At 41.5% G+C, this 15,457-nt stretch overlaps 1 protein-coding gene across 1 annotated transcript in view; it reads left to right on the top strand.

The window, feature by feature from the left end:
* Nucleotides 1–15,457, top strand: part of nphp4 (nephronophthisis 4) — a 522,237-nt gene that overhangs the window by 425,694 nt on the left and 81,086 nt on the right. Inside the window, exon 18 of the mRNA XM_060932193.1 lies at nucleotides 683–863. Coding sequence (XP_060788176.1) covers nucleotides 683–863 — 181 coding nt within the window. The remainder of the gene's footprint in view (nucleotides 1–682; nucleotides 864–15,457) is intronic.

Raw genomic sequence — 15,457 nt, 5'->3', positions numbered from 1 at the left:
CTGACTAAACACTGCATGTGTAAGCACTTTAAACTGTCTTTTGCTTTGAATAAGTAATAGCCCAAGCAAACGTTTTCAATTGGCACTTCATTTTGTATTTGTCAATATACTGTAAAGGTGAAGTGGACTTAAATCTGTCTTAAGTCACACTATCCATGCTTATTGATTATTTCAGTGCTTCGCAGGTCGAGACAGTCTTAATTAGGCTGTGGATAAGAAGCCAGACAGTGTCTTCTCTCTCTCTCGCTCTCTCTCTCTGGCTGCCTGTGCATGGCCAGTGTACAGACCTGTCTGCCCCCTGGGACTTTTTCCAGATGGCTGGTCTGCTATTCAGCACTACTTCTCTGAGATGCTTAATGAATATAGTCCCTGGTTGTGAGTTGTGCCTCTATCAGTAATAATCATCTTTATTAAATTTTAGTGCCACATAAAATATTACAAACGCAAAACACAAAGGTAATATAAAAACAAGCAAAGTGTCCAATAAGCTGTGAAATGCAGTTTAAAAAAAAAAAAGATGCAAAACAAACATTTATGTGCATGCAAACGATAGAATCAGTGAAGGAGTAAATTGTAAAAGATAAAAAAAAATTAAATTAAAAAGGAGTTGAATGCATTAGTTAATCCACTGAAGGGAAAAACAATATGAAAATATGCTGACTGGTGTGTTCTGTGTCTGCAGCATCTGTTGCGTCAGGGTCGAGCCGCTGTGCAGGTTGTTCATGAGCTGGAGGTCATTAGCACTGAGTACCTTCAGGATGCCAGTCTGGCAAGAGAGCATGCAGGTGGGCAGAGGGTCATGCCTGCGATGAGTGTCTACACCGTTATTAAAGGCAGGCTGCATATCCGACTCGGCAACATCGGTAAGCTATATGCTATCAGTTTGGTCTTCACATTTTTTCCATACGGTATGTCCTTATTTTATTATTTCATATTCTCTTCTTTCCAAGTGACATTTTTTCAGCTGATGTACGTGCATGCCCAGTCCCTTCCAAAAGTATCGGAATGGTATGGCTAAAAATGTTGTTTTTGCGATTCACTGACAGTTGGGTTTGAGGTCAAAAGGTGAATATGAGACAGTAGATCAAAACTTCAGCTTTAATACATGTCGATGTGTTAAACAATACCTTTTGTTTGAACCCACCAATCACTTTGATTGAGTGATTAAAAATATTGGGACATGTGGCTGACAGCTGTTTCTTGTTGCCCAGGTGTGCTCTGTTAGATTGATTGTTTAAACGATTACTGTAATAGCTCTGAATATCTACTCTTGGTTTGAGCCCTGGGTTTCACCTGTGAAGACTGCATTTGTTGTTTAAATGGATAAACCAACATGAAGACCAGAGAGCTGTCGATGGGAGAAAAGCAAGTCATTTTGAAGCTGAAAAAAGAGGGAAATTCGATGAGAACCATTGCACAGCATTGGGTATAGCCAATAGGTTGTATTTAGTCATGTGACTTTTGCTTGCGAGTTTACTTCCGGTGAATGAAGTGGTGGTCAGGCAAACCGATTCCAGACTGCAGACAGTTGATCTCGGTAACGTCATTCAAAAATCCCTGTTCAAAAATTAATATCCCACTTATTCGACTTGCACCTGCATGTTACTGTACATCCTGTCTGTGGAGTTTATGCAGTAGCCCATCAGAGCAAGAACCAATTTGACTGCCGTTTTGTAAAGGGCTCATGAAACCATCTCTGGCTATTTTTGCCGTTTAGAGGCCAATGCACGGTCAATATACCTTCAGGAAGTTGTTCTATGCAAGAGGAAAGATCCTTACACGTCATCAGAGAAGGATTTTTCCTACAAGTTGGAAAATTATCCATCCGTTGAGTTCCCCAAAATTCTCAAATTACCTGGTGCTGCAGACATCGTTCTACACGGACAAACAGATGAAAACCTGGAAGAGCATGGAGGCATACAACTTCTTTTTATATGTGTTAAAGATCTGGGGATCAGGACACTACAAGATCAATCCTGTATCATTTATGCCTGGGTAAGTAGGCATTTTTTTTGGTTTTTTGTATATGTCTTCATGATGGTTGCTAGGACGCTACAAGTTTTAGTATTGGGTGTAAAAAAAAAACGCAGCCGCTCAATTTCCAGTCCAAATGATTCACAAAGATCCACAGAGACACCTTTAAACACCTGGGCATTATGTGTACTATATACACGTTAGTTTACAATATGGCGACCACGATCAAACAGCAAACATAAACACATCTGAGGACTTAAGCATCTCCTGAACTTGAGAACATCACGAAATAACAGAAAATGGTGAGAAAAGTCATTTGTGAATCCAAACAAAATAAATCAGAGGAATTTTCAAACCTTTCATGAAGTGATCACTACAGTTCCTTGACCTGGCTCCCCTTCATCACAGTGAAAGTTTCAAAAGCCACCTTTCTCGTCTTGTTTTGGTAAAATCCTTTGCTCTTTCACCCTTTATCGCTTCACAGGGAACCCAGAAGAAACTTTTATCAGTTTCATGGTTTGTTTGATTTGAGCAGCCCAAAACAACGCAAGTGTAGGGTATTTTCACAACCAGCAAGGCAATTACAGCAATAGTAACGCTTTGTAAACAGTGAGCTTAGTTGACCACCACTTCATGTCTTGCATATCTAATGAGGCGGATGTGACGTCGGACAACAATTTGGAATGTTCTGAGAAAGAAAGAAACCACTGGTATTCTAACAAACAGACCTCAAATTTCTACAGATTCTCAATCAGTCTCCTGACTCCTACATGCACTTTTGTCCAGTCGTACCCACTCCTACAGACACTCTGGACCAATATTGACCTCTTCCATACAGAGTTTGCCAATAGAACCTGCTTCTATAAATTCTCCAGGCCAAACCTGCCTCCTGCTGCAGTCATTGTTTCTGTCCCCTGACATTTTCATACAAGTTTTATTGGTTCCAAAATAAAACCAGACTTTTAATTCAAACCATAGTGACCCTGATTAGGATAAAGGAGTTACTGAAGATGGGGTGGCACGGTGGTGTAGTGGTTAGCACTGTCGCCTCACAGCAAGAAGGTTCTGGGTTCAAGCCTAGCGGCCGACAAGGGCCTTATTGTGTGGAGTTTGCATGTTCTCCCCGTGTCCGCGTGGGTTTCCTCCGGGTGCTCCGGTTTCCCCCACAGTCCAAAGACATGCAGGTTAGGCTAATTGGTGACTCTAAATTGAGCGTAGGTGTGAATGTGAGTGTGAATGGTTGTCTGTGTCTATGTGTCAGCCCTGTGATGACCTGGCGACTTGTCCAGGGTGTACCCCGCCTTTCACCCATAGTCAGCTGGGATAGGCTCCAGCTCACCTGCGACCCTGTAGAACAGGATAAGCAGCTACAGATAATGGATGGATGGACAGTCACTGAAGATGAACGTCTGAATGTCGTAAATGCGTAAACACCACCACAGGAGTAACACACCACGTCCAGTGTGCTTCCATGTTAGTGAAACCGGGCTTTCTTTATTCTGCAAGCTTCTATTTTTCACGCACATGAGACCAAACCAGAACCATCCACAGCTTATTTTGTTGGGTCAGTTGGGATTTCAGTTCTGATGTACACCTTTGGTGACACTGGTGCTATGTGGGTATGAACTAGTTGTAAGCTGAGATTATTCTGAAACTATGAATTTCCTACATTCTGTCACGACATCCTTGTAAACTGAGATAAAGAAGTTTATTTTGTCTCAATAGATTTTTTTCATTGTGTATGCACTGAGAAGTTTAGTAGTTTGTTATTTTTGAAAATGTCGCAGCATGTCTCACAGTACACTGGGCAGTTTTAGGTTTGATTGCTGTGATTATAGACTGATTTCTAAACCAGACAATCAGTTCAGGCAAAGAAGCTCCATAAAGTCAAGATATCAAGCCGAGCTCTGTTTGCGTTATACTGTACTGATATTGCATTAGAATATTTCTGCTAATTAACATGGATATGACTGATGGATTATTCTTTTTTTACCCCATTGTTTGTGGTAATAAGTGTTGATAGAAAAGTTCTGTGAGAGAGATGTCTTAATAGTAAAAAAGACAAATTATCACTAGAATTACTGAGTGACATTTATCAATGTTGCTCGTTTTGTCGGTACACTCCACAGCATTTATTTTTATAGCTCGCTAAAGGCAAGTCACATCTCTTCACAGCCACAATCAATTAATTCATCCAACAGTCCTGAATAAAGAGCTCAGGCCTCTTTATCCAGGATTAGTGCTTTTGTCTGCAGTATTTGTTTCTTAATGAGAAATGGTCATTAGTCTGTTTGAGAACTCAATTCGGAATTTATCAGCTCCAAGAGTGATAGAGATTTTTATCATGCACGTCTCAGACGCCTTGAGGTCAAAGCTAAGGTAATTAGCAAAATAACAAAAGAAAAAAGTAAAAGAAAGTAGTCGGTCAGTTGTTCACATATTTGCAGGGTTCCCTGTGATTGACATGTTTTAATGCATCAGAGTCCTGATTATTTTCAGTTAGGTTTAGATCAAGTTTCTTAGGAAAGGAAATTTTGGCAAGTATATCTACTATTATTCTATCCACATTCACTATGAGCAGTCATGTGCTCTGACAGGCTACTCTACTACTAGGATATCAGCTCATATACCACGTGTAGAGAAAAACAAAATGGCGGAGTGTGTTGCTGAACCAACTGAGGACGAAATAAAATCTACTCGAAAACAAAACCCCAAAAATGATCAAGAATTTAAAAGAAACAGAAATGGTGAAAAGAATAGTTTTTTTTGGTTTATTTGCTTTTTTCCTCCCATTATCTCCTGTTCCACACTCCACCCCAGTCGGTGGCAGTAATGCACCTTTAAATTGGTTTGCCAACCGCCAAAAAACCCTAAAGAAGAAGAAAACCTTAAAAAATAAAAATGAAAAAGCAACAAAATATGGAATAAAAGTATTTGATGGATGGCGGCACGGTGGTGTAGTGGTTAGCACTGTCGCCTCACAGCAAGAAGGTCCGGGTTCGAGCCCCGGGGCCGGCGAGGGCCTTTCTGTGTGGAGTTTGCATGTTCTCCCCGTGTCCGCGTGGGTTTCCTCCGGGTGCTCCGGTTTCCCCCACAGTCCAAAGACATGCAGGTTAGGTTAACTGGTGACTCTAAATTGACCGTAGGTGTGAATGTGAGTGTGAATGGTTGTCTGTGTCTATGTGTCAGGCCTGTGATGACCTGGCGACTTGTCCAGGGTGTACCCCGCCTCTCGCCCGTAGTCAGCTGGGATAGGCTCCAGCTCGCCTGCGACCCTGTAGAACAGGATAAAGCGGCTAGAGATAATGAGATGAGAGATGAGTATTTGATGGTAAGAACATCGTTTTTAATTTTTTCAAGAATTAATATTATAGAATTTTTCACAAATTGCTCATCATTTCGCCGGTTTGTTTACATTCTAAGCGGAAATGATTTTGTCGAACGTTTTGTATAAAGTTTTTATTTATTGAATTTGCAAAAAATAAAAATGCTGTTTTTCAAAATCCAGTGAATGTGGATAGAATAAAACAGTTATTCCACTCAATCTCGTCGTATATGGCTTATAGCCAACTGCATCCTATGCTCCTCATCGGCTATGAGCTCATGTACGACTCGATTTCATGGAATAACTGTTAACTATGTCTAGTATATACAACCCTGATTCCAAAAAAGGTGGGACAAAGTACAAATTGTAAATAAAAACGGAATGCAATGATGTACAAGTTTCAAAATTCCATATTTTATTCAGAATAGAACACAGATGACATATCAAATGTTTAAACTGAGAAAATGTATAATTTAAAGAGAAAAATTAGGTGATTTTAAATTTCATGACAACAACACATCTCAAAAAAGTTGGGACAAGGCCATGTTTACCACTGTGAGACATCCCCTTTTCTCTTTACAACAGTCTGTAAACGTCTGGGGACTGAGGAGACAAGTTGCTCAAGTTTAGGGATAGGAATGTTAACCCATTCTTGTCTAATGTAGGATTCTAGTTGCTCAACTGTCTTAGGTATTTTTTGTCGTATCTTCTGTTTTATGATGCGCCAAATGTTTTCTATGGGTGAAAGATCTGGACTGCAGGCTGGCCAGTTCAGTACCCGGACCCTTCTTCTACGCAGCCATGATGCTGTAATTGATGCAGTATGTGGTTTGGCATTGTCATGTTGGAAAATGCAAGGTCTTCCCTGAAAGAGACGTCGTCTGGATGGGAGCATATATTGCTCTAGAACCTGGATATACCTTTCAGCATTGATGGTGTCTTTCCAGATGTGTAAGCTGCCCATGCCACACGCACTACTGCAACCCCATACCATCAGAGATGCAGGCTTCTGAACTGAGCACTGATAACAACTTGGGTCGTCCTTCTCCTCTTTAGTCCGAATGACATGGCGTCCCTGATTTCCATAAAGAACTTCAAATTTTGATTCGTCTGACCACAGAACAGTTTTCCACTTTGCCACAGTCCATTTTAAATGAGCCTTGGCCCAGAGAAGACGTCTGCGCTTCTGGATCATGTTTAGATATGGCTTCTTCTTTGAACTATAGAGTTTTAGCTGGCAACGGCGGATGGCACGGCGAATTGTGTTCACAGATAATGTTCTCTGGAAATATTCCTGAGCCCATTTTGTGATTTCCAATACAGAAGCATGCCTGTATGTGATGCGGTGCCATCTAAGGGCCCGAGGATCACAGGCACCCAGTATGGTTTTCCGGCCTTGACCCTTACGCACAGAGATTCTTCCAGATTCTCTGAATGTTTTGATGATATTATGCACTGTAGATGATGATATGTTCAAACTCTTTGCAATTTTACACTGTCGAACTCCTTTCTGATATTGCTCCACTGTTTGTCGGCGCAGAATTAGGGGGATTGGTGATCCTCTTCCCATCTTTACTTCTGAGAGCCGCTGCCACTCCAAGATGCTCTTTTTATACCCAGTCATGTTAATGACCTATTGCCAATTGACCTAATGAGTTGCAATTTGGTTCTCCAGCTGTTCCTTTTTTGTACCTTTAACTTTTCCAGCCTCTTATTGCCCCTGTCCCAACTTTTTTGAGATGTGTTGCTGTCATGAAATTTCAAATGAGCCAATATTTGGCATGAAATTTCAAAATGTCTCACTTTCGACATTTGATATGTTGTCTATGTTCTATTGTGAATACAATATCAGTTTTTGAGATTTGTAAATTATTGCATTCCGTTTTTTTATTTACAATTTGTACTTTGTCCCAACTTGGGCGGCACGGTGGTGTAGTGGTTAGCGCTGTCGCCTCACAGCAAGAAGGTCCAGGTTCGAGCCCCGTGGCCAGCGAGGGCCTTTCTGTGTGGAGTTTGCATGTTCTCCCCGTGTCCACGTGGGTTTCCTCCGGGTGCTCCGGTTTCCCCCACAGTCCAAAGACATGCAGGTTAGGTTAACTGGTGACTCTAAATTGACCGTAGGTGTGAATGTGAGTGTGAATGGTTGTCTGTGTCTATGTGTGAGCCCTGTGATGACCTGGCGACTTGTCCAGGGTGTACCCCGCCTTTCTCCCGTAGTCAGCTGGGATAGGCTCCAGCTCGCCTGCGACCCTGTAGAACAGGATAAAGCGGCTACAGATAATGAGATGAGACTTTGTCCCAACTTTTTTGGAATCGGGGTTGTACAGTATAGTAGCAAGTATATAGCAAGTAAAGTTTTAGTCACTCACAAAAGTGAAAAGGGAGATGATTAGGTTCATTACGTTCATTTCTATGTCACTGTGGGAAGCCGTGGCCTAATAGTTAGAGAAGCAGCTTTGGGCCCAAAAGGTCGCTGGTTTGATTCCCTGGACCAGCAGGAATGGCTGAAGTGCCCTTGAGCGAGGCACCAAACCACCAACTGCTCCCCAGGCTGCTCTGGGTATGTTGTATGTCACTCTGGATAACAGCGTCTGCTAAATGCCACTAATGTAATCGTAATGTAATACTGTGGCAGCTAATTATCCAACAACTCGATCAGTTTGTGACATTCATTGTGTTGTGGCAACTTCATCAACATTGCAAGGTTTTAGACATCTTTAAGCAGACTATTGTTAACAGCAAGAGCAAAGACGAGATATAAAAAGTCACTTAAAACATTTCCACAAAGTTGTGGTGAATAAATATTTATTTATTTATTTATTTATTTATCTAGCTAGCTAGCTAGCTAGCTATAGCTAGCTGTCACATCTCAGCCACAGTTGCATTTCCAGATTGCCACACACACATCACTTTTCAGTGCTTTTGCTTTGGATCAGATGGCTAATGGACCATTCATCACATATTGGTCTTTATGAAAATGGAACGGAGAAAAACCTAATCAAAGCCTCTTTAATTAATTTCAGCTCAAAGCAAGCAGACAAGCAGATAATACAAACAATTTCAAATCCTTAGCACAACCCCCCCCCCCCCCAAAAAAAACACCAAAAACGGATGAATTAATTAAAGTACAATAAAGTAAACAAAATGCATTGTGGATGGATTTTGAGAGTTGAGCAGTTAAATGAGCCAACGCTTTAGCACCCGGCTGTTACACCTGCGTTCAGTAGACTGCTCTTTCCAACTCTGAGGAGATGAACATAGGCAGATGGAGCGAATGAAGATTAGGATTTCGTTCTTCTGCCCGCCTCTGGCTCCTCCACCACTCGGCTGCAAAAGCTTGATAAGCATGGCAGACACTCAGCTGAGAGAGTTGAGGGAGAAATAGCAATAGAGAGCGATTGAGCTTGAAGGAAAGCTTGATATGTAAAATCGTCTTTGTGCACCAAGTTTTCCTAAAACATGCCCTATTTCTGTTTCGATGGCAAAAATTAGAGAACAATAGAACGCATTTGGACTGAAGAAGATACGAGACGATGTCTTTAGAACAAAGTGTGTTGCTTCTAATGGAGCCTGATTATCCTCAACACTTTAGATAATGTAGTGAAAATGAGAAAATCATCATACTGAGTTTTTAGAAAACTACTTTGGAGTAGGATTGGGTTTAGGTAGCTTTCCTTGTTTCCCTTTAGAATGCTAATGTATAAATTATCTGAGGTGGTATTGTCAAGCGTACACCTTTCGTATCTTTTTTTAACTTAGAAATGTGAATATGGTGTACCTTTTAAAGCTTTAATCTTTACGAAATTATGGTCCAATTATATATCTTCAGTCTTTTTTTAAAGGTTCGCTGTATCCATATTTCCAGATGAAAGATACATATTCAAGGTAAAACAGATAAGGGCACCACCCTAGCCATAAGGAAAGGTACAGCTGAGGACTTTTTTTTTTTTTTGGTACCCCAGTGTCATTCGAGTACAGTGTTTAGTTACATCTAATGCAAGAGTGTAATAAATTGAACAAGAAGTCATACCAGGGTTTCAGTCTTAATGCTAAGAAATATTTGTTTTGCTGTATTTGCTAGATTTGTTAATAATAGCAGTCTAACCAAGCTATGTGCATCTTCACTGCAATCTGAAGTCAGTCCTCTGTATCCTAACGCTGAGGTCTCACATAGCCAGAATCACTTCATGGTAGATGCCGGTAGATGATTTTCAGCCTTCCGGGGGTCAACCGTCATGCATTCCGGGCCCTTCTGTCGGAATATGTGAGCGCCAGGGAGCTACCTTGAGAACCGGGAGGGCGTGGCTTCCATCCCTGGAAAATTTTGAAAATTGCCGTGGGTCAAGCATCGGATGAATTCATCTGTCACAACCGTGAAGGCATCCGTGAGCATCCTTTAGGCATATGTGAGCATCCTTAAGGCTTATGTGGACTACCGGGGATTACCGCAGCATTCCATCGCAACTAGAGATCAAAATGTTCACGGAACAACGTTCTGCAGAAAGTGAAAAGCTTGCCTCAGGGGCGTGGCTTATTTCATCATGTCATGGCTATGCTGTACTGCAGTCATGAAAACCGTACACACTGCCGCCATTGCCGTAAGGCCATACATCGCTATAGGTCGCTGTCACCATTGGTTTTATTGGCATCTAACGTCGCTACCGTCACGGCTACTGTGGCTTCATTTACTTATTTACTCCGTCCAAATTTATGCGATGGGTCACTCACCTCCAAAATCTGCCGGAATGGACACGGTCGGCCCTAGCCACGGTTCTCATGGATCAACTGGCTATGTGTGACCTGAGCATAAAAAAATACTGTACTTTTTACACAAATCAAGACAAGAACATTTCTATTCACATGGTCTGTTCCACCAGAGCTTTTATGTTTCTGGTACTTAAGGCTTATTATTCTGTAACTGGATAAGATCAGTGAAAAATGGCAGATTATGGGAAACATTGTCACAAGGCTATTACACAATAGTTTGTCAATTAAAACTACTACTACTAATAATAATAATAATAATAATGCATTTTAACACTACCTACAAATTATGGAGAAAATATAGTGGCTTGCTTTTTTTAAATTGTTTTGTTTGTTTGTTTGTTTGTTTGTTTGTTTGTTTGTTTGTTTTTTTTGTTTGAAATAGAATTTGTTTATATTAATTGAAATGATTTGAAAAATGGCACAATTCATTTTGTGAAGCTGTAGTTCAAGACACATGAAAGGTCCAGTTTAAATGGAAGTTTTCGTATAACACCTCTTAAGTTCAGTGTGTAACGAGCAGCCTGTGGGAGAGAGGAGACATAGTATTTATTGCCCGTCATTGAGGAGATGTAGATTCGGCCCTAGAGTAAGTCTCCGGCGAGGAGCGCTGATTGCGAAGTCCCATACAATCAAAACTCTCAGGCGAGGCGAGTGGGGGAGGGGATTCCCCACCGAGGAGCCTATTCCCCAACATGTAGCCTATGGGAAATGAATAGTGTGTTGGATTAGCACTAATCCCATATTTTGGAAAATTGAAAATGTTGTCTTGGGCCCCTCTGGGGTGTCGCCAATCCATGTGCAAAGTCTGGAGTATGTGCGTCCAGCCGTGTCGATTTGCACAGGTGAACAGCCAGAGAGACAGACAGACAGCCTTCCTTTAGTAGTATAGATGTAATGAATAAAACAGGATGTGCTGTTATAGGAAAATAATCAATATGTTGATGTGAAGTCCAGTAACAGCACGTCCTGAAGTGTTGCACCAGTCTGCCAACGCTAGCAACATAAGTATCAAATAATGTCATGCTGTATGTGCAATTTTTATTTCTTCTTATTATTTTTGTAATAATTACATTTAATGTCATGGAAGGGCTGCCAAGCAAGTCTGTTCCTGTTATGGCTTACATTATAGCAGCCTATAAATAGCCATTTCCTTCCCAGATGCTCTGGTTTTGCCTCTTTTAAAGTTATTGAGACAAAAAAAAAAAAAACGCAGCTTGTGATGTAACCAAGAACCTGTAGCCCTCAGTCCTGAAGACTTCGCTGTGTCTGAAAACATAAAGTTAAAGCACAACATCAAGTAATGTTTCACAGCAGACTCATTCCAAAAATCATGAATAAACATCATCTCAGAGAAACCTTCACCATACACACTTCGACACATTTTTTTTTTGTCTTTATGTGCAACACCTGCCAAACAAGACCTTGTGAAGGAAGAAGCACATTAAAATTAACCTTGCCTTGAAGCTAAACTACTGTCAGAGCTGATCTTATAGACAATTCAACAACCTTCTGAGCGATCAGCACTATGGTAAAAGAAAATATTCTGTCCGTATAAGTCTGTAAGATGTATGTTCTAGTATAATAGCTGTTGTCTTTTTTTTTTTTTTTTTTTATCCGCCGCTGGCCGAAAGGCCGGAAGGGGGATTATGTCGTGACGATGTCAGTCCATCCGTTCAAAGACATGCAGGTTAGGTTAATATGGGACGGCCTTGGGCTGAGGTGCCCTTGAGTGAGGCACCTAACTCCCAACTGCTCCCTGGGTGCTGTTAGCATGACTGCCCACTGCTCTGGGTACCGTATGTGTGTGTGCTCATTGCTCATGTGTGTTCACTGCTTCGGATGGGTTAAATGCAGAGAGCAATTTCACAAGCGTGTGATGAATAAAGTTCTTTTTCCATCCGTCCGTCCTGGGAAGGGTACTCCCCTTCTGAAATCAACTCCTCTCACAGTTTTTGGAGGAATTTCACGAAACTTGACAGGATTCTTTGTTTTATGTCGGTAATACGCATATTACAATTTCGTTCAATTCAGTCGCATTTTACCAGAGTTATGGCATCATTGCTAGCGGGGGTTTTTTGTGCTCTCTTGTTTAACTTTCCACGACAAGTATAAACCTCCCAGTATTATTTTTTTTTCCCATGAATGATATTGAAGTTGGCGGCACGGTGGTGTAGTGGTTAGCGCTGTCGCCTCACAGCAAGAAGGTCCGGGTTCGAGCCCCGTGGCCAGCGAGGGCCTTTCTGTGTGGAGTTTGCATGTTCTCCCCGTGTCCGCGTGGGTTTCCTCCGGGTGCTCCGGTTTCCCCCACAGTCCAAAGACATGCAGGTTAGGTTAACTGGTGACTCTAAATTGACCGTAGGTGTGAATGTGAGTGTGAATGGTTGTCTGTGTCTATGTGTCAGCCCTGTGATGACCTGGCGACTTGTCCAGGGTGTACCCCGCCTTTCGCCCATAGTCAGCTGGGATAGGCTCCAGCTTGCCTGCGACCCTGTAGAAGGATAAAGCGGCTACAGATAATGAGATGAGATGAGATATTGAAGTTGTATATTGAAGAACAATGAAGAATCTTAGTCTCAAGTAGTTATGTCTAGCAGGTGACTGAAGCCATCTTTCATTATTAGATGCACATGTAGATGATAGATCCCTGTTGTTCCATGTTTCACAAGGACACGAAGCAATTCTGTGTGCCTTGTTGTATGTGACGGCAAAACGTTTCCTTGAAAATCCTTGTGAAACAAACAAGCTTCAGGGTCGAACTGATTGTGAGCAATGTTTCAGCACACTTGGCTCTCCATCATCCCTGAGGTTAGGAAAAGCGCTGGTGCTCCCTGTCAGATCTGCACTGCTTTGACAGGCCAAAGCTTCAGGACTTTGTAGAAAGCATGTACACACTGCTGGTGGGTTGTTGTCGGTTTTATTTATTTATTTATTTTTGTATTATAGGCTGCTCAATCTAAAGCAGCATGCCAACACACCTTTCCCTCAGATCTGACCCTGTTCTCCTTGCATGCTCTAATTACAGCCTTCAAATAGCCGTAATCAAGCGCAAAGCCAAAAGGACACTCGGAGCTGTTTATATTCATGGTATACCCATGAGAATAGGGTATTAATGCAGCTAATGCGGTCATTTAGAATTCACTCTGAGCTGACAGAGAAAACGGCTGGATTTATGAAAAGGTTTGAAACACATTGTGGCTGATGCTTTTCTTTTGTTCATGTTCGGTAACTCCACTCCTCTACATGCTCAATTTATCATTAATGGAATCGCGTCTCGTTTCCTTTTGACCACTGAATAGTCTCTGAAGCGCTAATCAGTGCAGCGTCTTTATTTCTTTTTTCCCCTCCCTACATTCTCATGACCTGAATCAATGCCAGGCTCAGCACATTGATCAAGATAACAATGCAAACAACCTACCCACTCTTTTCTGACAATAGACTGTATAAAGGATTCACAGACAAGAAGTAATGAAAATAGACTGGTATCTTGTTATGAATGTGTTTTAAAACCCCGGCGTTTGGAAAAAAATACTTCTGCTAACTGTATAGGGCATGCTATTTTTACTTTTTTTTTTTCTGTTATACCACGTCGCTACTGAATTCTCGATTCTACAGTAACATGGCTCTGACAGTAGTTCCAGCTTCAAGGCAAATCACAGGTTTATATTAATGTTTTATTATATTCCATGAGTACAAATACACAGGGGCGGCACGGTGGTGTAGTGGTTAGCGCTGTCGCCTCACAGCAAGAAGGTCCGGGTTCGAGCCCCGTGGCCGGCGAGGGCCTTTCTGTGTGGAGTTTGCATGTTCTCCCCGTGTCCGCGTGGGTTTCCTCCGGGTGCTCCGGTTTCCCCCACAGTCCAAAGACATGCAGGTTAGGTTAACTGGTGGCTCTAAATTGACCGTAGGTGTGAATGTGAGTGTGAATGGTTGTCTGTGTCTATGTGTCAGCCCTGTGATGACCTGGCGACTTGTCCAGGGTGTACCCCGCCTTTCACCCATAGTCAGCTGGGATAGGCTCCAGCTTGCCTGCGACCCTGTAGAACAGGATAAAGCGGCTACAGATAATGAGATGAGACAAATACACAGACCTCGAGTTGGCCTAGTGGTTAGCGTGTCCGCCTCTCGACCAAGAAATCGCAAGGTCTACTCACGGTCGGGTCATACCAAAGACCATCATAAAAATGGTACCTACTGCCGTCTGGCAAGGCACCCTGCAATACAGATGCGAGTAGGGAGTCAAACTCTTGCGGTTACCAGAGGACTAGCCCCCCACCGTAACCCTAGCTATGTAATAGGCGAGAGGCCGAGGGCTATGGAGATCGGCGCCACCCTATGCACCACATGGTGTGGGAAGGGACTTTTAACAAATACACAGATGATTATAAAAAATCGCATGTGCTGATTGGTCCAGAAATTCAGACTATGTCTCGATAATCATCTCGAATGACACAGCAAAATGGCGGCCAATTGCTTCATCACTGTAAGTGAAGAAGAATTACGAATGATGAAAGAAAATGCTGTTCCTCAAAGCATGAAAGATGCTGTGAAGTTTGGTCTAAAACTATTTAAAGTTAAGGTGGAACTGTGATTTATTTTATCGATTTCAAAACAAAGTATTTTATGTGACTCGGCGTAGATAAGTGACACAAGTCTGCGCCACGCCTTTATTACATTTGCATGCTCCTTTTGGACTTTGAAATCAATTATTTTTAATATGATTTTTTAAAATAATCACCTGTGTATTTATACTAAAACAATTATCCACCTCAGGCTCAGTGAATATCGGTGAATCATAACCTTGACTTCGTCTTGATTATTATTCACCAATATTCACTTAACTTTTGGCAAATAATTGTTAATTATCATTTCTGTATAAACAACTCGCACAGATACTTGTACAGTGTGGCAGATGATCTTGGAAGAATGTTTATTCAGAAGACCTACATCATACAATATGATTTTCAGTAGGAATCTGGAAAAATTGGAAAATATCGATAAAATGAATATTTTTAAAAAGACAAAAACCCTAATTATTTACTTTGAAGGAAATTTTCACTGCTCTTTTAAATTTCTTAATAGTTGACAGTGATTGAATGTCATCTGGGAAAAAGTTCCAGCTGTGTCGACACGAGATTTGAGATCTTAACAGATCCCAGAGCCACATTCCCAGATCCCAGAGCCACATTCCCAGATCCCAGACCCACAGACAATCTGTATTCAGAGATAGAGATAAAGATTCAAGAGATTGAATTAAGAAAGCCTGGTAAAGGAATGACTTCTGTAATGTAAGCGTAACATGAACTGCATTTTTTTTCAGCAGTAACTATAAATATTATTTTATTTAAAAATAGTATGTGTTTATGATTTACTGCAGTATAAGTGGAATAAAAC

Source organism: Neoarius graeffei, chromosome 10 (genome assembly GCF_027579695.1).
Source record: "Neoarius graeffei isolate fNeoGra1 chromosome 10, fNeoGra1.pri, whole genome shotgun sequence".
NCBI lineage: Eukaryota > Metazoa > Chordata > Actinopteri > Siluriformes > Ariidae > Neoarius > Neoarius graeffei.
The sequence above is the reverse complement of the archived record's forward strand: the minus strand, read 5'-3'. Positions and strand labels throughout refer to the sequence as shown.